This window comes from Malaclemys terrapin, chromosome 1, assembly GCF_027887155.1.
Source record: "Malaclemys terrapin pileata isolate rMalTer1 chromosome 1, rMalTer1.hap1, whole genome shotgun sequence".
NCBI classification, from domain to species: Eukaryota; Metazoa; Chordata; order Testudines; family Emydidae; genus Malaclemys; species Malaclemys terrapin.
This window is the reverse complement of record NC_071505.1, coordinates 9,671,202-9,692,782: the sequence shown is the minus strand read 5'-3', so window position 1 is coordinate 9,692,782 and position 21,581 is coordinate 9,671,202. Positions and strand designations below refer to the sequence as shown.

The window sequence follows — 21,581 nt, the reverse complement described above, 5'->3', positions numbered from 1 at the left end:
AGTTTCAGGCTGTAAAACAGCGTTGGGCTGTTTTCTTCTAATCCTGTGTTGGGGGCCTTTGCAGTGTTTCTGACTGATGCTCAGGAGTGCAACACATGTCCTTAAAGGAAACCTGCAGTGATTAACTGACGAGAGAAGCGATTACTGCCCACCATGGAACAGATGATCGGTTTGGCTCTTTCTAGAAATGCCTGTTGCTATTTCGCGCTCTCTCTCTAACAGTGCCTGGAGTTGCTCTGAGAGCTGCTGGTGTTACTAACACTTTCCCCCCCGGGAAGGCATGTGTGATACCGCAGGATCGGAGCTGAGGGGGGCCAGCCCTGTCCTGGCACGACAGATTTTTCACGTGTGTAAGAGAATTTTTGGATTAACAGCAGCAACTTCACTAAGTTTTTCCCCAGCACCAGCCCTTCCCTCACATAATGAGTTTGAATCTCTTTTGCATTCACACATTCTTGTCAGAACTGCATTTCCTGAGTCTGCCTGCACGCCAGACAATCAAGGTGGCAGTTTCCTATTTGCCTGCTGTTAGATGCCTTTTTATCGTCAGTGAGAAACTTCAAGGTGCGTTTTGAGCAACTTTGTCATTGGATGCAATGATGAAACAGGGAGTTTAGTCCTGCTTCAAACGGAGATCTCACTAAGGACCCCTACTGGGACCCTCCCTAAATACACGGTGGGCTTCCTACACACTTTAAACTTCTATGACCTTTGGGCTATGAGCTAAAAGAATGGGCTTGGGAATTTCATTTGAATGGTAGAGGCAGTGCAGGTACTTCCTGCTCAGTTAGTTTATGGACATGATTCCAGCCTAGAATTAAATAACTCAGTTTTATTTGCTGTAGTAAGGACACTACAGTATCTGAAAAATGCTGCATTTTAACGGCTTGAGAAGGCAACATCCCACGGCAACGTCTACCTACAGTGAATGAATGAATGAATGATGAATTAATGGAGATATCCTATCTCCTAGAGCTGGAAGGGACCTTGAAAGGTCATTGAGTTCAGCCCCCTGCCTTCACTAGCAGGACCAAGTACTGATTTTGCCCCAGCTCCCTAAGTGGCCCCCTCAAGGATTGAACTCACAACCCTGGGTTTTGGCTAAAGAAACCCAGCAGAAGTGCAGTCTTGGAGCCTTAAACATTGCCCGTGTCCTGAAGAAAGGGTGTATCCTCAACAGGACCTCCGTGTCAGTCAGTGGAATTCACACTGCAGGCCAGGAAGGTCCATGGAGGACAGAGGGAGTATTAAGGACCCAGGAGTGATCACTGGTGTTGGCAGGGGAAGCTTTGGTGATTGCAAAGGATTTTCCATAGTGATTCCAGGGAGACTTGGCAAATGACCAGGCAATCACGTGGCTTGGGATGAGGGCAGTTGCTGTTCTTTCCCTTATCTCCTGTGGCTTAATAATTGGCACTTCTATAAAGCTTCTCTGCACATAACAAATGGGGAAAACAAAAGCACAGAGCACCTAAGTGACTTCTTTGAGGTCACACAGAATGGACCCCAAATCCCCTACCCTGCACTCTCACCACTAGATGGCACTGCCCCCTCATTTGATTGGAGCAGAGCCTGGAGGTTTGACTATGGTATTGCAGGTGACGGTGGAGGTTACATGGGGGAAAGATCCTCATTCTCCCGGTGAGCAGTGATGGAAGAAGAACAAACAGGGTGCAGAGCCTCATAATGTACTGGGCACTGGCAGCAGGTGATGCACATGACAGCAGAGCGAAGAACTGAGAAAAACCTATGACAGTAGGTTGCTAGCCCTTTGCCTCCAGCCCTTCTACCCTGAGCAGCACCCTTCACTAAGGCAAATCCGCTGTGATGCTAATGCGGTTTCTGGAGTTAGGCACCGTTAGGCACCAGAGGCTTCTGATCATTCTGTATCCAGGTTCTCAGCCCGGGGGTGGGGGGTGTCATGACCACTCTGCCCTTCCCATAGTGCTAGATCCCAGCTAGACGGAAGGGGTCCCAGTATGGAAAAGACTGAGAAGCCCTGCAAGAGGCCTTCAAGCTCTTAACCTTTTACGATGGCCAGAAGCTGAACTTTCTTGTCTCTAGTCAAGGCTTAAATACCGGCACTCTCCCGCTATAGAAGCAAAAATACAACCTAGTCTGGACTGTGAATATGTTGTGATTGAACAACGTTTGGGCCAGAGCAAACGCCAGTCATGGTCTCCTGCCTCAACAGGGGATTCAGGCACCTGGGTGGCTCCTTGCTCCACAGGATGCTCCAAGCGACGGCACTTGTGGCTCTGATCGTTTTGGGGTTGTTTTTTTTGTTTTGTTTTGTTTTGTTCTGCTGGTAGAGTTTCATGTCACTTATAAATGCGTGTCCTCCTCTCCCTCCAGCTCCTCTTTTGTGAGGTTGTCCATGGGGACTATCCAGCTGTCTCCCAGCTCCCCGTTCAGGTTCACCTTCTTCTCCTGCATCTCCGAGGAGGTCTCCATCACCTCCAGAGTCGGGTTGTCATGGTAGCCATTCTCCATGGTCTGTAGCTCTTCTGTCAGGCGTTGCTGGAGGGGGACAAGAAAAAAACAACACAGAAATCTTTGGTGAAAACAAGAGCGTGATCAGTCTGTGGATAAATGTACGGTATTTCCCAGCTGCCAACGTTATCCTCACAGCATCTGTCCACACTGCACAGTCATCTCACAACCAGACATGTTAGTGTGACTTTCCTGGTGCTGACCAAAACTAGACTAGCCGGGGTGCTGTAGATCAGGATGGAGGGGCCTGGACTGGACAAGGCAGGGGTGCTGTGGGTCAGGACTGAGGTACCTTGGCGGGGCGCTGTGGCGAATCTTACAAAGCATCTGCCAGCCTTTAGACTCTCTCTCTTTTTAAAAGTCACTGATTGTGTAGTGTCAAAGTGTAATGCAGCTGGTGGCTTGGTTCTACCTCAGCTCCTCACGCCCAGGGCCAGAGACGGGCAATCTCCCTGGCTCACCTCACCAGCTCCTGATTCCTTCAGCAAGGCATTTCCTGAGCTCAGTGGCACATTGTCCTTCAGAACTAGCCTGCTCCACGCTCTGTTTTCTGCACCTGTCCTCCTGGCATTCCCAAGGCAGGAAAAACCCTGCTGTTCAGGCTGAACCTTCTTTGACTGGGGCCACCCTTGGTTTACAGCACACTTAGGGTCACGAAGTGCCTCTATAAATAATGCCACGGAGTCCCACCTTAGTCCTCTGTGACAGAAGTCAGAGATGGGAAAGAACAAATAGCTCATTCACTCCCTCTCCCCTTAGCCAGGAAGCGTTGTTCTCCATTCTACGCTCCCCGCTGTCTTTCTTGTCCAGGCTAGTCCCAAGGTATTGGGCTTCACTATTTCACGCCTGATACACCTCCTCTTTCTAGTGATATGGTGCCTGGAAATGAACTAACTTGCTGTCCATGCTCCCTCTGTTGTCTCTTTGGGCATTGTTGCGCCTCGCAGGTGTCTTGCACTGGTCAGGTGCCTGAGGGAGCATCCCCCAGATGTCCTCACCTGGGCCTTTCCCAGCGCAGCTTTGTTTCCATGTTTCCAATCTCTCTCTCGGGCTCTTTCGAGGATTTGTCTGTCCTGATTGGTTCTTGCCACTTCTTCCAGTTTCGTATCATCAGTCTGTGCTCTGAATGTGTTGTTCTAGCCATGCTCCCAGCTCAGCTGTGAAGCTAACAAGCCATCACTGTAGAATGGGGCTAGACTTCTGCCCCAGCTACATTGGTTTACCATTACCTGGGGTTTAGCCTGTTAATCGTTCTCCGAGTGTTCCTATCCAAGCCAATTCAAATAAGACTTCGAGACTCTTCATCAAATGCTTTGCTAAAATCCATTTGACATAGAATCATAGAAGATTAGGGTTGGAAGAGCCCTCAGGACGTCATCTAGTCCAATCCCGTGCTCAAAGCAGGACCAACACCAACTAAATCATCCCAGCCAGGGCTTTGTCAAGCTGGGCCTTAAAAACCTCTAAGGAAGGAGATTCCACCACCTCCCTAGGTAACGCATTCCAGTGCTTCACCACCCTCCTAGTGAAATAGTGTTTCCTAATATCCAACCTAAACCTCCCCCACTGCAACTTGAGACCATTGCTCCTTGTTCAGTCATCTGCCACCACTCAGAACAGCCGAGCTCCATGCTCTTTGGAACCCCCCTTTAGGTAGTTGAAAGCTGCTATCAAATCCCCCCTCACTCTTCTCTACTGCAGACTAAACAATCCCAGTTCCCTCAGCCTCTCCTCATAAGTCATGTCCCCAGAACCCTAATCATTTTTGTTGCCCTCCGCTGGATTCTCTCCAATTTGTCCACATCCCTTCTGTAGTGGGGGGCCCAAAACTGGACTTAATATGCCAGGTGTGGCCTCACCAGTGCCGAATAGAGCGGAATAATCACTTCTCTTGATCTGCTGGCAATGCTCCTACTAATACAGCCCAATATGCCGCTAGCCTTCTTGGCAACAAGGGCACACTGCTGACTCTCATCCAGCTTCTCGCCCACTGTAATCCCCAGGTCTTTTTTCTGCAGAACTGCTGCCTAGCCAGTTGGTCCCCATCTCAGTCCAGAAAGCAAAGCAATTAAGTTTCTGGCAGGATTTCTTCTTTATGAAACCCACCGATCATGCTGTTTATTGCTCGTGGCTCTGTATAGTTACTTGATGTTCCCCTTCTCAGGGTGGAAATTGGCCTTATGGGCTGATTACAGCCAGGATCACCCTGCCTTCATTTTTTGGGAAATCTGCACTAGCTTGTACTTGCCCTTCCCCCAGGCCCTCCTCCCCTGCCCTGTGGTCTGTGACGTTTCTAAAATAACTACAGCAAACTGGCTTGCTCTCAAATGCCCCGCGGGATGACTGTTCTACCAGGCTGAACGTGGGCGCTGAACCGTCCCTTGTAATGCAGCCCCTTACAATGAAAGCGACAGCGGAGATCAGGGAACACAGCACATATCGGAGTTGAGACCGTGCGCTACGGCCTCTGATTTGCCTACCTCCCACACTCTGTCTTGTCTATAAAGGCCTTGTCTTCATGGGAGAGTTGTTGGAGTGAATTTAAGCTGCTGCACTTATAAGTGGATGCATGACTATTAATATAGTGGTTTAACACGTGCCCCTTCCAGGCACTCATTCCTATGAGTGGCTTTTTTTGATTCAGCTTGTGTTACTTGGGAAGGGGCTTAAGCTAAACCAAAAAAGCTGTTCTTATACCAGAATCAGAGTGTGCACACTGGAGGACGGGGGGGCGGTTTATATTGGTCTGAGTACATGGGCATAATTGGTACAACTTTCCTGTGTAGCCATGGCCGTAGACAATAAACTCTTCCGGGCACGGACTTGTCGTTGGTTACGTGGCCATACAGCGCCTAGCACAAACAGGGCCGGCTAGCTGTTGCTGTTAGAAATATTAGAAGCCAGGTTGCTGCCATGGCAACCGCAGGAGCCAGCGGCTGGAAGTGCTGCTTTGTAAAGAAAGCCAGCGGCTCTGATGGGCACTCACACATCTCAGGCCGGCTGCGTTCACTTCCATCACTCACATATTGCAGCGGGAGACTCTTCGGCGCTGCCTCCAGAAACCGCCCGCTTCTGAATGCTTCCCTGGAGACAGATGGGGAGCTGAAGTGGGTGTTGATTCTAGCAGTGCGTCACTCAGACCAGGGTTTCTCAACCTAGGGGTCGGGACCCAAAACTGGGTTGCCAGAATGTTTGGAAGGGTCACGTGGCACCTCCTGTCCCTCGAGTCTCCCTGAGCTCACCTCCCTGCTCCAGGCACTGCAACCTCTGGGGTCCCAGCGCCGCTTAGGGTTGGCCCAGCCGCCATGACGACAGGAGTCCGGGTAGGCCAAATTTGAGTGAGTGGCACCGCCACCCCACGAGCCAGGTCACAGCTCCACTCTCACAAATTTAGTCCAGTCGGGTGGGGCCAAACTTGAACAGCACGGAGAGCCAAGCCCAGCCAGCCCCACAGCACTGGAGCCGCAGGAGCTGCCACTATGGGGTGAGTGTCGGGCAGGACCCAACCCCGCTGTGGGGCAGAACAGGGGCAAATCCACCTGCGGGCCTCCACCCCCAGATTATTTACTGGGTTGCGACAGGCCCTAAACAGTGACAAATGGGTCCTGAGCCCCAAAAGGTTGAGAACCACTGGACTAGGGTTTAAGGCTAGATGGGACCCCCGGACTGTCTAGTCTGATCTCCTCTATAGCCCAGGCCTCCACCACCACCCAGCACCCGCACACCAAGCCCAACAACCGGAATCAGACCCGAGTATCCCAGCACTCAGGTGCCTACACTGTTGTGTGCCATGGGCAGAGGACAGCAGGGACAGAGATGAACCAATGCCAATGGCAGGGAATTGCCACAGCTGCCTTCTCCCAGTCTGCTCCCCCAAGCACATCACCCCTACGTCTATTTAAAACTCAGCCCTGCATTGGAGCAGCCTTGCCGGCTCTGAAGCGGGGCCCTGGTCTTTTCAGGTCCAAATGCAGCCTCACTTTCATCCCGCTCTTAATCTTCAATCTAGTCTGTGGCTGGTTCCCCAGGGCTTGACAAACAGGCCGAGGAGCGAGTCCTTCGGTGTCTAGACAGGATGCTGCCACTTCCTGTTTGGTGACTCGACTGCAGCTTTTCTCTCATGTTTGTAGATTAAATAATCATGGCAAATTAAGTAAGCTTGGAAGGAAATTTGGAGGTGGAGGGACGACCTGGCTCCGTGCTAGCAAGGACCTGCAACGGGGACAGGGGAGGGGAAAAGGGCGTGTGCCCATTTTTGCTCTGATGATGTATAAAGAAGGCCTGAAATGTATTTGCCGGAGGGAGAGGGGAGAAGAGAAATCATCTGCTTGTCTTTTACATTAGAACTTCAGGCCTCATCTGCCCCGGAAGACACCTGTGGTCTCGTCCCTCCAGTCCCAGGAGGTTGAGAGCTGAGCCGTGACGCTCAGCGACACGGGAAGGGTTTGCTCTGATGCAGCTGCACTGGTGGAAACCCCCGGCCCACGGCTCCTCAGCTGACAGGCAGTGGTTTCGAAGAGGGGTAACTGATGTAGCTGCACTGCCTCAGAACTCCTCACAAGGGAAGGGGTTTTCAAGTCAAGGTGCTCCACAGCCATTGCTTTTTGTCCTTGCTCAGAGCTCCTCTGCTCCAATGCGCACTTGGGACAACGTGAGCGAAAGATGGAGCCGCCAGCCCCTTCAGGTGTAAGAACCCACAACACCCCTCAGCGCCCCGTCCTCCAGCAAAACCCAGGAAGAGCAGCTGGGCTGTTCCAGGTTCTTAGCTAGCCTTCCGAGTCACCGCTAAGGCCTGTCTTCCTCAGGGCAGAGAGAGCCTTTCTTCTCAAGGACGCCAACCTGACTCCAGCCCAGGCCCACGATTACAGATACCTGTGACTGTCTGTGCCTGGCCAGCGGCCTTTTGGGACGTGAGTGTGCTGAGCTGCAGTCCAGTTCCACCTTGCAGTGAAAGGGACCTAAAAATCACACGTCTGCCTGAAAATGTGTTTCAATCTGTAAATAGCCGTAGCCAACACGCAGCGCTGACAGCTCGTGGTGTATAATCAGTGTCACTCCTTCCCCCATACAGCGAGTTGCACCTGTTGTTGGGCCTCTCACAGAGCAAGAAGGGTGAGAGAAACACGTACGCTCTAGTTGTGTGTGTACAGCGCCTAGCACACTGCAGTCCTGGGCCAGGATTAGGGCTCCTAAGCACTACAGCAATACAAGGAATTCACACTGATGGAGGGCTGCAGGCCAGGTAGAGTGTGTAACCACTTCTAATGCTTTTTATATATATATAGTTAATTTCAAGCTGACAGTGACCCTGGTTACGGTCTCGGCACAGTGACCAAAAATGAAATGGACCTAAAGACCAGCCTGTCTTTTCGCTCCTGCTCGCAGAGGTGGGGCACATGAGAAGCAGCATGAGTGTAGGAAGTTGGGGCGGTAGCCCTCGCTGTTGTTAATCCACCTCCCGAGAGGCGGTAGCTAGGTCACTGGAAGAATTCTTCTGCCAACCTAGTGCTGTCTACGCTGGGGCTTAGGTCAGCTTCACGACGTCGCTCCGGACTGTGGATTTTTCACACCCCTACGCGTCATAACTGGGTTGACCTCACTTTTCAGTGTAGCCCTGAGTGATCACCTTCTATAGATGTTTCTAAGCTAATTGAAAGGAGGATTTTAATGCTCTGACAAATCCCACACTGCCCTCAGGAGAACTTGTGAAGACCTCTAGTGGTTTTGCCCTATCACAGGATTCTTGCATATGACATTGTCAAATTCCTTCTCCGTTGGATCCAAACTTTTATCAGTAGCAATTGGAGCTGTGTAAACCTAGGGAGCAGTGACTTGTACTCTGGTATCTTTTCACTCTTTACACTGATTCTACAGCCAGCCTTTTTGCTCGTAAGCTTGGCACCAGATGTTGCCTTTATCGGTTAGGTTTGAGACCGGACTCTGCCCAGGCAGAGCAAAGGGATGTCCCTAGCACTGCTAAACGAAAGGGTTAAATAGCTTCAGCAGCAAACATCACTCCTGGCGCTCTTAGATCTGCTATGTGTAGTGCCTGCGCCCTCCTGTGGACATCAGCTGTGTCTGCAAGTCACATCTGCATTTCCTACAGCACAGAGCGATGCAATGACGGTCCAGCAGTGCCAGTGAGGGTAGGGTGACCAGATGTCCCAATTTTATAGGGACAGTCCCAATTTTGGGGGCTTTTTCTTATATAGGCACCTATTATCCCCCACCCCCATCCTGATTTTTCACACTTGCTATCTGGTCACCCTAAGTGAGGGGATAGCAGGAGTAAATCAGTACAGGCCAATATTCAGATTGGTAGGGAACCTTTGGGAGCAACAATCCAGCCTGTTCTGCTGTGAGCCTGATCCTCCCAGGGAAACTCAAAGGGACATGAACAGGAGAAACGTATGATGCCCTGTCAAATTAGCCTATTGTAAACTCTACTGTTCTGAGCACAATAGACTCACCCATCGGCTTCTAAGGAGGTGCTCAGGCCCGAAGGTATTTAGGTGTGTAACTCAAATTGGGGCTTTGATCCTCTGCTACCTTAGCTACGCTATGAGAATTTAGAGGGATGGAATGCAGGCTCGGGGCAGGAAGCCACGCTGCCCATCATTTCAAAACCACAGCCAAGGGCTGCGTGCTCGGTGACTGTCCCTGTGCTTGCTGTGTTAGCCAGGGATTTAATTTGGATGAGGGCCCGAGGGAAAAACTTGCCACCCACTTAAAAATGTTGGGCGTGTGGGAACTGTCAGCCCATCTTGTCCCGTATCCTGTCTCTGATAGAGGCGAGTGTTAGATCCGTTACAGAAACTGTGTAATGGACAGATTGTTCCATAACTTTCCCCTGGGGGCATCTCCTGGTTGATTTCCTGAAGGGGCAGAGTCTGGGTTCAGCTGGTTGGAAAATGCCAATTATTTTTCACAGGGAATTTTAAAATTTTTGAAAGAAATCAAATTGCTTTGGGGGGTGGGTTTTCATCAAAAAAAAATTCAGGGAAAATTTTGAAAAAAAAAAAAAAAATCCCCAAAAACCTGTTTTTTGATAACCAAAATTTTTACCCATTTTTGTTTTTCTATCAGAAAACCAGTTTCATTGCCAACAGAGCGATTCCCCCAAAGCATTTTCTGTGCTCGACCAAAAGCAATTTACATCACAACTCGGTTTCCCTGGGACAAACTTCTGACCAGCTCTTGCCTGTCTAATGTAATGGGAGGGGAAGGGGAACGTCTCCATATCAGTCCTCCCAGCCCAGCCATGCTGACAGAGCCAAGCAGCCAGCCCCACACGTCCCCAAGGCATTCAGGGTGGCTGGCAGTGGTCTGATCCCAGGACAGACCAGTAGCCCAGTCCATGTTGGGACACAGCTCCCTTCTCCCCCGCCACACAGGTCACCCCAGCCTTCTGGCTGCTGATTGACTACCATGCAGGGGGCTGGGGACATAACGGGAAGCCCCTGCGGGTGCACGGACGGTGGGAGTCGCTTACCTGATCCTTCCTACGGGCGACCCGCTGGTGGCAGCAGCCGTAGATGGCAGCGACGAGCAGCAGGGAGCAGGCCATGCACACGATGGTGATGATCAAGGGCATGCTGAACCGGTCTTCGTTCTCCTCCTCCAGCCGCTTGTCGGCATAGGTGACGTTGCCAATGCCAAGCTGCCAAGGGCAGGAAGGGTGAGGGGGCAGATCCAGCAGCACCTGCATTCCCTGCCCTCGGTGCCTAGCCTGCGCTGAGAGAGCACCCGCCTCCCCGACACCCCCTGCAGTCCTCTTTCCATAGCACGGCAAGCGGCCCAGCTCCTGCCCGCTCTCCCCAGCCTGGGCCTGCACGTTACGGCCAGTTGCCCAATCAGCTGGGTGCATACAACTGTGGCGTACGACACCCAGCGGGGGGAACTATGCTATCCTGCCCTGGCAGGGGCTCCAGGCAGCCTGCGCAGAGGGGAAGGAGGGATGTCCAAGGACGGCAGCCGGGCCACCCCCATGTTCCCGTCCTCTGCTGATCCTCTTAGTCACAGTCTAAAGACCTTTAGAAATGGAGACGCTGATTGCCCTGGGGCTGGCATGGCAGGGAGCAGTGGGACTGTCTCCATCGCCTTCCAGCCCCAGAGCTCCAACCAACGTCATCTCGGCAGCTGGCCCTGAGCAGCGTTTGCCCAAAGCCTCCTCCCCAGGAACGGGAAGTGGGGTTTGTCTGGGGGGAGGGGGGAGAGACTCACTCACCTGCTGGAGCTCTCCCTTCTTCGTCCCTAGCAGTTCAAACAGCTCCTTGGGCATGGCGTTGGCTGTAGGGAGAAACAAGCCAGAGGTGAAGGGTGGCCCCCTGCATAGCGGCTACGCCACCCGGCCTGCCCCATGCGGAGCTCGGGGCCTTCAGCCTCCATCTCACACATGAGGAAACGGGGCAACTTGCCCCAGGCCCTGCAGTGAATAAATGGCAGCCTCCCCCCGGCGCCCCCATCATCAGTGCCGTGGGCCTCTGCAGAGAAGCCAAGGATTAAACGGGGGAGGGAGACTGCCCAGCCCGCTCTGCGTGTCAGGCTTGGTGCATGGCCACCTGAGGTCCCGTCCAACCCTGAGATTCTATTGGGTTAAGTTTCAGAGTAGCAGCCGTGTTAGTCTGTATCCGCAAAAAGAAGAACAGGAGTACTTGTGGCACCTTAGAGACTAACAAATTTATTAGAGCATAAGCTTTCGTGGACTACAGCCCACTTCTTCGGATGCATATATATGCATCCGAAGAAGTGGGCTGTAGTCCACAAAAGCTTATGCTCTAATAAGTTTGTTAGTCTCTAAGGTGCCACAAGTACTCCTGTTCTTTTTATTGGGTTAAGGAGTCCGTGGGCCCGAGGAGGCCGTGCTGCTGGCTGTGTTTTGCCTGCCGCCTGGATGCTCGCTGGGTTGGAGCCCAGGGCTGTAACTCTAATACCTTTCAGCAGCGCGACACCCAGGCCCAAAGCAAAAGGAACATTTACCCAGGGAGATTTTTGGGGCTGGAGTTCCAGCTGGGGAAGGGCTGCCCGGAGCTGCCTGAGCCCTGCCTGGAGCATTATGACACACGTGCTGCAGAGCGTGACAAGAACAGCAATCAAAGCAGGAGCAAACCTCGCAGGACAGCTAGTCCCTGCCCCACCTGGGCTGGGCTGGTCCCTCCATGGGATCCCACAGCCGTCTGTCCACTCCGGCCATCCTGTTTGTGCAGCGCATTAGGGCCACGTGGGGAGCGGATGCAGCCCTGGGGCTGTTTTCACTAGCGAGATGGGCTTTGGGGATTGGTTTCCGGCCTCATAAGCACCAAGGGTTTCAAACAATCGCCCTAAGCATGTACTTGAGTCCCCGAGGGAATGTCTACACTACAACTGAATCCCCGTGGCTGGCCTGTGCCAGCTGACTTGGGCTAAGGGGCTGTGTAATTGCAGTGTAGACGTTCGGGCTCGGGCTGGAGCCCCGGGCTCTAGGACCGTGCTGGGGGGATCCCAGAGCTCAGGTTGCAGTCTGAGCCCCAGTGTCTACACTACAATTAAACAGACCCTTAGCCTGAGGCCAGGTGTGAGTGCCTCACTGTGGTGTAGACATACCCATAGCGCAAGAGGGCAGCTCCGAATCCCAGCCCCTGCCTACCCTGTGCCCACGCCGCGGGAGGGCTGTTACACCTGGCCGTCAGGCAGTGCGGTGTGCAATGGAAGCAGACAGCACGGGGGAAGGTGAGACAGGGAGGCTGGTGGTCGAAGAGCAGCTCACAGGCCAGGAATCACCTCCCTGCCCCCAAGGGCAGGAGTCCTTCATGGAGCGCGGGAGGGATCGGATTGTTCCTGGCAGCGTGGCAAACAGCCTCTGCCAAGCAGCGGGCTCCTACATCTCCCCAGCAGGTGGGGCTGTTGCTGACGTGACCAGGCAGCGCAGGGGGGGCTGGGAGAGGCTGTAGCAGGGTGTGTGCCCGGAGCGCCAGCTTGGGTTACCTAGATCCGCCTGAGCTTTGAGATCCCCTCTCCCCACTCTCGCCTGCATGAGACCACTGGCAGGTCTGGTACCAGCAGCTCTCCCTGGTGGGTAGAGGGGGAAGACCATGCACTGCTCTCACTTTCTCTCCCTTCCCCGCCACGCCAGGAGTGGCATTAAACAGAGAGGCAGGTGCTACCCTCCTCGGCTGTGAGAGCAAGTCCCCGCTCCAGTACCAGCTGCCTCAGAAGAAAGTGAAAGAGCCCCCGTAGGGGGCAGCTACAGAATATCCTGCCCCGAGGGGAGATCTCTTCCTGACCCCAGGCAGCTAGCAGTTAGCTTCTGCCGTGAAGCATGAGAGCTCTGGCCTGTCCTGCTCATGTAAACTGGCTCTAAGTGCCTGGCCTCGCTGAAAGAAGGGGAGTCCATCTTCAGGTCCTGTAAACACTGTCCTCTCCTCTGTGGGTGCCCAAAGGAGGTCAGTCCTTGTGGGACCCTTTAACCATGGAAGCACCGGCAGCCTGGAAGCTGGACTGAAACCTACCACCTCATTTCACATCAGCAACCCAACAGCCATCAAATTGGTGTTTGGTCACACCTGAGCTGGCTGGATTTGAACTGGGGCCCTTGAAGTGAGAGATCATTGCCCAGCTACTCTCCTGAGCCTCCGTGGGGTGAGGCTTTTCTCTCCCTGGCCTGGGCTCCAGTCCCTTGTTGATATTGGCTAATGAGTTGTAACCCTACTGGAAGATAAAATTGAACTGATTCACCTGGCAACTAGGTTTGGAACCAGAGCGGTGGCCTAGCGGTTTACTGATTGCTGGGGGCTACTGGGCTTCCGTCACACCCCAAACCAGCCCTTAATGGAAAGTACTGGAGTCCCCAGTAAGGCTGATTACACAGCTCCATGATTTCCACCAGGCTTCCTGAAGAGGCTAAAATAGTGGTGCCCAAACTTCCTCTTGCCTCCCCCCAGTAATGGAATGTGTCTGCACACCCCTCCCCAGGCCTGGAGCGGAGTTGTGGCCAGGCTGGGGCCAAGAGCGGAGGCCTGAGGCCAAGCATGCGGGCTCAGGGCTGACAGCAGGGGCTGGCGGCTGAGCCAGGGCCTGGAGCAGGGCCGCAGCTGGGTGCTGGGAGTGGAACTGGGACCACGGCTATGGCTGAGGCCAGGGCCAGAGCGGGGCTGGGTAGTGCCCCTCCCTGCCCTCCACCCCCCGTGGGGGGCTGGCCCAGGCTGCTGCCTCCCCCGCACACCAGACATTCCTCCATGCCACTGTAGAGGGGCACACCAGTTTTGGGACCACTAGGCTAAAAGGTCTTCAGCATTGAGACACCCCCGCCCCCTCCCCTCCTGCAAAGCCCTTGGGTAGTGAGCAGGCCTCACTTTTCACAGAAACACCGAGCACAGCAATCCTGTTGGGGGGGTTCCCAGTGGCGATCAGGTGCACGGTGCAGATGTCTCGGCTCTGGTTGAACGTGGCCTTCACGGCTTTGCAGAGCATGTTGTGCAGGGAGGGATCCACAGGGCTGTCCTGCAGGGACAGAAAGCGCACATCAGCTAAGTCGGCAGAGAGCTTCCAACCAACCTTCTGGTCCCCTGGTCTGCCTGGGTCCAGCACCCCAGGTCAAATCCAACCCAGCACTGTAGTGCAATGAGTGTGACGGTTCTCAGCCCTTGTCTGGGGGGAGAGGGCAGGTGTCTACATCACAGCCCCACACCAGCACTGGGCACGAACTGGTCCTTTTGTGGGTGGCCTCAGGGGAGTGTGAACAACCCTCTTGTCCCAAGAGGTGGTACCTCCAGGTCAGAGATGGAGGCAGTGCTACCGTGCCCAGACGCCTTTGAAATGGAGGTCAGGCCAGATTTAATTTATCGCTCTATGGTACTTATACACCTCCCCACCCCCATCACTGTAGTACCTGAGCATCTCCCAGTCCTTAATGCTGTTATCCTCCCCCGCGTTGACTGTTTTAGCCTCACAACAGGGATGGGAACGAGGCACAGAGGCTAAGCGACTTGTCCAAGGTCTGCGGGCCAGCAAGGAATGACCCCAAGTCTCCCACACCCCATGCTAGAGCCCTAACCACTGGGCCAGCTTCCGCGGCATTAAAAGAATATGGTCGGGGGCTTGCTTTTGAGACGCTAAAATAGCAGCAACAGTTTCCTGCCTGGGGAATCCTGCGGATGGTCTCACCACCAATAAGGTGTTTGTGACACAGCAACCCCTTGGCAAAGAGTGCCCTGTTCTTTGCAACCACCTCTCCCCTCAGAACTGAGAAACTCACTACACCAAACGGTCTCACAGGGTATTTACCCATAAAGAGACGCTCCTAACGGGTCTGGATTCATAATCAGGGTGAGCTGTACGTACGCTAGTTAATAAGGTATTGCTATTGAACGTCTGCTTTATGGACTTGGCGTACAAGTTAGTCACCTGAGGATAATGTATCTGGGCAGAAGGCAGGTGTCACCCAGCCCTGTTCAGCCAGCAAGGTATTTGTCGACCCCTCCCGCTCCATCCCAAGACGTTCAATGGAAAACCCCCAGAGTCAGCTGCAAACAATTGAAACCACTTGGAGGTGAAAAGAACCATTATAGCAGGCAGTTGATGGCCCTGGCTGGGAATAAAGACAAAAGACTAATTCAGTGTATAGGGGGCGGGGGGGAACCTACTTTATTAACTAGGAAAGGGTGTAGCCCCAAGTCTGGGTTGTTATGATTTTGTTTTGTATTGTAGACATGTTTCCACCCCTCTCGTTCTTTCTTGCTGACTCTCGGTTCTTTCTTAAATAAACCGTCTTTTACTTCATGGCACGTGCTGCGGGGTTTACGGGGATTTAAGGGAAAACTGGGGCCCACGGCTCCTTTGGGCGGCACAGCATCTGGGATCTCTGCAAACCACCAGGGCTGGATAACACAGGAGAACAATTCGCAGGGACTCAGGAATTGGGACATCCCTACTGCCAAGGAGAAGCCAGTGTTGGCAGAGGCCAGAGAGGGCTTGCTAAGCTGGTGGTGGCGGCGATCCCCTGCACATTTTGCTGAGACGCCCGCCCGTGGCAGTCAGGGGGTAACAAGGCGGCTCTCAGGCCCAAATGCCCCAAGAGGCATCACAGGGTTGCCTCCCTTTCTAGCCCCCCACCTCCACCTCCTGCAAAGCAGGCAATGACCCACGTTGGCTGCTTCCCTCCCCATGTCAACATGGGACGAGTCTCCCTCTGGTCTCGCCTAATAACCCCAGAGGAGACTGAGCGCTGACAGGCACCACACCACCGGCTCGCTGAGCAGCAGTGGGCTTCTTGCCTGGGGCTTTTTCTCTGCTGAGCCCAGCTGCTCAGGCTGCACACATGGGGCCCATGAGCGTCCCTCCTGGCCGCGGCCTCCGCAGCCTCCCCTCTTCATCCGCCTTGTGCCTCAGCCCCCAAGGCCAGGAAGAGTTTCGAAGTAGTTTCTTTATCACAAGCCAAATCCAGTTGGCTGGAGTTCTTCGCCAGGGCACGGCCGGCCTTATCTGAGGGCTGCAGCTTTTGGAGTTACAGAAATAGCAACTCCCCGGAGGGCTGCGGGGAGCCAGATCACGCTTGCACGTCCCTGGCCGCGGCTTCAAACGAGCTGGGCTGTGCCATTACCGAGACGGGAGCCAGGGGATAGGATGGGGCAGGGTAAATAGGGCCCTGCGAGAGAGCAGGCCCAACGGATGTCGTATGAAGAGCCCCAAGCCCCAGAGGCAAGCAGGGCCCCGGTCAGCTCCCATCCCACAGGGATTTGTGAGCAAATGGCTGGACTTGTGACACTGAGCATGTGCTATGCAGGTACCCGGTACTGAGCTGTGCCAGGCCGGCCAGACAACCCCCCCCCCGCACCGCGCCTGCACCCCCCCTCCGCCACCAGTCCCAGGCGAATGAACAGCCAAGCAAAGAGCCAGCCCCGCCAGCGAGCCTGCAGCGTGCTCCGGCCCGTCACCACCCTCCCCCTGCCTTGTGAGGGGGGCTGCCCTGCACCCCAGGGTTATAACCCACGGCGCCGTCAGCCCCCAGGGAAACCCCAGCAGAGACCGTCCCCTTTGGAGAGGGCGTAGCTGAGACTGTGCCAAGACAGTGCGGCAGCAACAGGGCGGGACGTGCGGGGGTGGGGGACTTCTGAGCTGGGGCGCAGCATGTGGCGAGCATTAGGAGTGCCAGCGAGCCTGGCCTGGAATGGTGCCGGGCAGAGCTGGGGAGCAGAGCCCAGGGGAGAAGGGGGCACCCGGGAGCTCCCAGAACGGTGCAGGGGGGGCTGAGCCGGGGGGCAGAGCCCGGGGCAGAAGGGAGCGCCCGGGAGCACCTGGAACGGTGCGGTGGGGGGCTGAGGTGGGGAGTGGATCACAAACACCGCTTTGGCAGCTGTGTGCTGTGACCGCGGTTCAGTTCACTAAGCCCCATCATCTGTCTGTTACATCCTGCTCCCCCGTCTGTCTGTCTCCAGCCACTGCCTGACCTTACGCTCCCACCGTAGCTCTCTGGGGCAGGGACCGTCCCTCTGTTCTTTGCGCACACACAGCCCAGCACAACGGGGCCCTGCCATCTAGGTGCTACCACAAAACACACCCTACTAGGGCAGTCAGGGAAGCAGATGAGCTCCTGTGATGCTGCTGGGGACTGGAGCACAGGGGACAGTGAAGTGGGAAGGGGGCAGCCAGTGTGAGCCCAGAAGAGCCGATCTCCCTAACCCCTCACTTCTTAGTTATTTCCCTTTAGCCGTCTCACTCGGCCTCCCTTTAACTCCTGGGCTAGAAGGAGCCAGGCCTAGCCACACAGCAGTGGCCCAGGAGCTGATGCTTCCTTTGCTGAGTCCTCAGCCCGCTCCCGTGGAGAGGCGAGCCCAGTCTCTCTGCTAAGCCCCTGGGCTCGCAGCCACCAAGAGCACAGTTGCTTTATTCCCATCCTCTGCACCCCTGACCTCCCAAGGAACAACCTCGCCCCTCCTTGTCTAAATATTTGCGAAGCGGCTGAGAAGGCGCCCGTGGCAGTGACAGGATGCACATGCTCCGGAGGAAGGAACGTTCCCCAGCCGCCTGCGTGAGGGAGTTTGCCTGCATTGTTAGCCCCGCAGCGGGGACGAGCGCCCTTGGCCTCAGCTCCATGAGACTCCAGGTGCTGCCCTTCTCCTGCCCTTTCGCTCTTCAATCGCACAGCGAGCTCCTCCTGCCATTTTCCTCTGACCCAGCCAGCCCTGCCCACAGGTCGAAGCAGGGTCCTAGCAGCGATTGTTCCTGGGCACAATCCCGGGGGGCCAGGTGCAGCACACGCAGGAGGGCCGGGCACCCTGTCCTGAGAGCTGACAACGCAAAGACAAGGCGCAAGCAGTGAGCGGAACCAGCAAAGCGGAGGCAGGGCGCTCGGGAGGTCCCCAGGTTGGCTAACGACAGGCACAATGGGACGCGGCTAATCGTTTCATTATCTTTTTAAATGACCCCTTTGAAAATTTCCTCTCAAACCACAACCCTTTGTGCTCCCTTAACATCTGCCCCTGCCTCACCCTGAAAAGGGCCTCGGCTTGATATGCTAGTGTGGGTGGGTGGGTGGGGATGGGGGGGGTGAGGGGGGGACTAGCATTGGCTGCCTTCTCCCTCTCCCACCTGGCATTACCAGAGACATGGCTGCTCCAGGGCTTGGGGTGCTAGCCTGGGACTTAGGAGTTCTGGCTCCAAGTCCCTGTTTGGCTGCAGCTTTCTGTGGGCCCTGGGGTGAGTGGCTCAGGGGAAGGTTTTCCAAAGACACCTGTTAGGCACCTAACGCCGTAGGACCAGGCAACTCATTGCCACTGGTGCTTTTGGAAACCTTCTCCCCTTAGGGGCAGTGTGCCTCCACGCCCCGGCTCCTAGCGCTGTCCTAGCTCCCAGGCACGTTGTGAGGGGAAATCCACTACAGAACGTGAAAAGTAACAGAGGGTCCTGTGGCACCTTTTAAGACTAACAGAAGTATTGGGAGCATAAGCTTTCGTGGGTAAGAACCTCACTTCTACAGAACGTGAGGTGCTCAGCTACCCAGGGTCGGGGGTTCAGATAAGAACTTGAAGTAGAGTAGGTGGCACTGACTTGTTTGTATCCGACTCTCTACGTGACAATGATGTCGCTGTAATCAGTGGGGCCTGCTCCATCCCTGGGGGGACCCTGTGACTGTTAGAGGAGATCAGTGAGTATCAGCCTGCTGGATGCTGGCTCCCAGCTCCCAAGGGGAACTGAATCCTTTCAGGCTCTAAGTTCGAAGGGATCTTTCCCATCCCTCCTGTCCGTGACCCGGCATGTTCAGCTGAACGTGCTGAGGAAATCAGTGCTGCTCCGAGATCTGCTTTCTCAGACCCCGTGAGCTGAGTCCTGCCCCAGCAGTCCCCTGGCAATGGGACAAAGGAAATCAAGGTCCCCTCCTGCTGAGGGACAGACAGCAAAGACAACGCCAGCCTGGGGAAAGGCGTGAGGACAGGCAGAGCCGTGCCTGCCATTGGCACCTCCTGCTGTGGGATCTCACAGGTCTTAGGCAGGCTCAGAGCATGCCGACAGGATGGAGCCCTGCTGGTGAGCTAGGCGTTCCCCCACCTAGCTTGAGATTCTCACTTTGGGGCCTGTGGGGGGTTTGGCTTGAGCGAGGGCTCTGAGCAGCTCCTTGGCTGTGGGGCAGGGGCAGGGCTCGGGCGGCTTTGTGAAAGCCGACCGGCAGAGACGTAGGTGCACATAGGGATTTAGGAGCCTACAGGGTTAGATGGCAGCGAGGCAGCAATTTTGAAAATCTCAGCGGTGTTTAAAAAGTGGCCGCAGGCACCTACCTAGTGGCCATAGTCACCCACATGCTGCTGAGGAGCTGGGCCTAAGTGGCTTGCCCCAGGTCACGCAGGCAACTTGTAGCAGAGCTGGGAACCGAACCCACTCTCTAGGCTTGGTCTTTCCCCGCCCTGACTGCTACGAATCAGCCAGGGCCTGCAGAGCCATTGCTGGCTAGGCCGGAGCAGCAAGCGCAGCCGCGCTAACATCCGTGTTGCCAACGCTTATGATTTTTCTCGGGAATGACGGGATTTTGGTTGGGGCCGGAGCCGGGCTTCCGCTGATGCAAGATGCTCCCATCCTCTAGTGACCCCTCAGAGCTGCTGCAGAAAGAGCTCTCTCCCCTTCCCCAGGGCAACGGGCAACCCCAAGGGAGGAGGGAGCTAAAGACCCCAGCAGCTCAGCTCCTCTCCTTCCTCCTGTGAGCAACCAGGACAGGACGGTGCCTCTGCTCCTCCCCTTCCCTGCAGCAGCTCCCTGGGGAGGGGTGGAGAGTCCCAGGAAGCACCCAGCCTGGAAGGAGGAGAGGGGGGGTCCCACTGCAGCCCCCCAGGCCTGGGAGAGGGGGTGAAGAGCTACAGGAGGAACAGAGGGGGCTGGGTGGGATGAACTGATGGGGCGAGGGCTGGGGGCAGAACTGATGGGGTGAAGTAGGATAGGACAGGACTGATTTGGAGGTCAGGGGCAGAATTAATTGCAGGGCAGGGGATGGGGAGATGTTGGGGTGAGAGTTCCTGCAGTGGGGGGGGGCAAATCCCCTTACCCAGTACATTTGGGAGAGTGAGCAGCCCTAGATATCTCTCAGACCTACGCTGGGGCTGGGCAAGGGGAGTTCAAAAATCAAAAGATAGAGCAAAAAAACACAATACCGTCTTTTAAAAAAATCTCATGAGATTGTGGGCTGTCCTCCTGCCGTGTTGGGGTTTGATCTCTTGAAGTTCCCAGTACTGCAACATTCCCAAAGGCCTGTCGACACGATTAAGAATGCCGCAGGAATCGGTCTCCCTAGCAGCTGGCTAATTCTGCAGCACTTAGTGGGCCTTTTTGAGAGTCATGAAGCAAAGGGCTTTAGAAACAATGTGACTTAGCACTGATGAAGGGCGCTGGCCTATTTAAACCCTGCATGGGACACACCAAAGCAATGGAAGGCCTGGCCCCCTCAGGTGAAGAGGGAGCCCACAGAATCCAGAACTGAACTAAAAATGGAGGGTAAAGAATGAGAAACAGGGACAGGGTGCAGCTCACAAGTCAAATTGAGGGACCCAGAGGGGGACCCCACGCACAGAACGCCACACAGAGTTCACTACTCCCACATGGAGTCAATGCAGTTGGTTGACGCCATCCAAGGAACTCTGCAAAAACGAGGGATTGGCAAACAGGCCTCAAGTCACAGGAACACGACTTCTCTGTCCTGCTTTGATGTGTGGCCGATCTGGCCAATGCCAGGTGTCTGACAAGGAAGCCTCAGGACTTTGTGGGGCCATGGATGGGTCAGCCCAGGAGACCAAAGGGCTCTGGTCATCTGCAAGTGTCATTTAATCACTCTGCTCTACCGTGCCCTGAAGTGGCTGCCTGGATGGGCAAGAGGATGGTCCTACCTCCATGGCCCATTTGGTCATTGCTGCCTCTCCAATGACTGCCGGTGGCTATGGATGCCTCTCCACTAGAAACCCCCAGGCTCACCACCTACAGGCTCCCAAAGAGCCATGGGACAACTTTCAGTCCCTCCTGACGTGCACTGGGGGGGGGGGGGGGGGGGGGGAGGTCTGCTGCCCTCGGAGACGAACATCTCTATTCCTCATTCCCAGCCTCTTGAACCTGCTAGTGCCCCATGGTTTCCATCTGCTCCAATACCTCCCTGCCCCTCGGAGTATTTTACATTCTTTGGCTGGAGTTGACAGGGCCTGACGGGCTGAGCTAATCTGGTTCCCACACTGGCAGGAATCTAAAACTAACATCCCCAAATGAGGTAACAGCACTTGAATCAACAAACCGCCCTAAACAGATGGGCAGGGAGAGAGAACAGAGATTTCCCCTGGCCGCCACTCTCCAGCTCAGTGAAGTACCTCAGCTCGGCCCTGAGCGCGGCTGACGTGGGAAAATCCAGGCTTCAAGGCACGGTTTATAGCACAGCAAGCTCGGCCTGCACCCGTCGGAGGCCTGCTTTCCCATGTCAGTCGCTGTGGGGGCGAAGCCGCCAGGCTGCGACGCTGCGCAGATCTCCAGGAAGTAAAGGCCTGCCCTCCCAGCCCCAATCCTTTCCTTTTCTGGTGGCGAGGGAAACAAGTTGTCACGGGCCCTTTAAACAATAAATCAAATCAATGAGATGAATGATATGGTGCGTC

The 21,581-nt window shown here is 55.0% G+C and overlaps 1 protein-coding gene across 2 annotated transcripts in view; it reads right to left on the bottom strand.

The window, feature by feature from the left end:
- Positions 1-2,288: 2,288 nt before the first annotated feature.
- The window catches only part of PODXL (podocalyxin like), an 86,173-nt gene continuing 66,880 nt past the window's right edge, over positions 2,289-21,581 (bottom strand). The window contains exons 5-8 of one of the 2 annotated variants that reach the window (XM_054015876.1): positions 13,824-13,971; positions 10,721-10,782; positions 9,986-10,153; positions 2,289-2,520 (exon numbers count right to left, since the gene is read on the bottom strand). In XM_054015876.1, the coding sequence (XP_053871851.1) occupies positions 2,326-2,520; positions 9,986-10,153; positions 10,721-10,782; positions 13,824-13,971 (573 nt within the window). In that variant the 3' untranslated portion in view covers positions 2,289-2,325. Of the gene's footprint in view, positions 2,521-4,323; positions 5,578-9,985; positions 10,154-10,720; positions 10,783-13,823; positions 13,972-21,581 lie in introns of those variants that run through there. The other variant, XM_054015883.1, reaches the window with a different exon arrangement.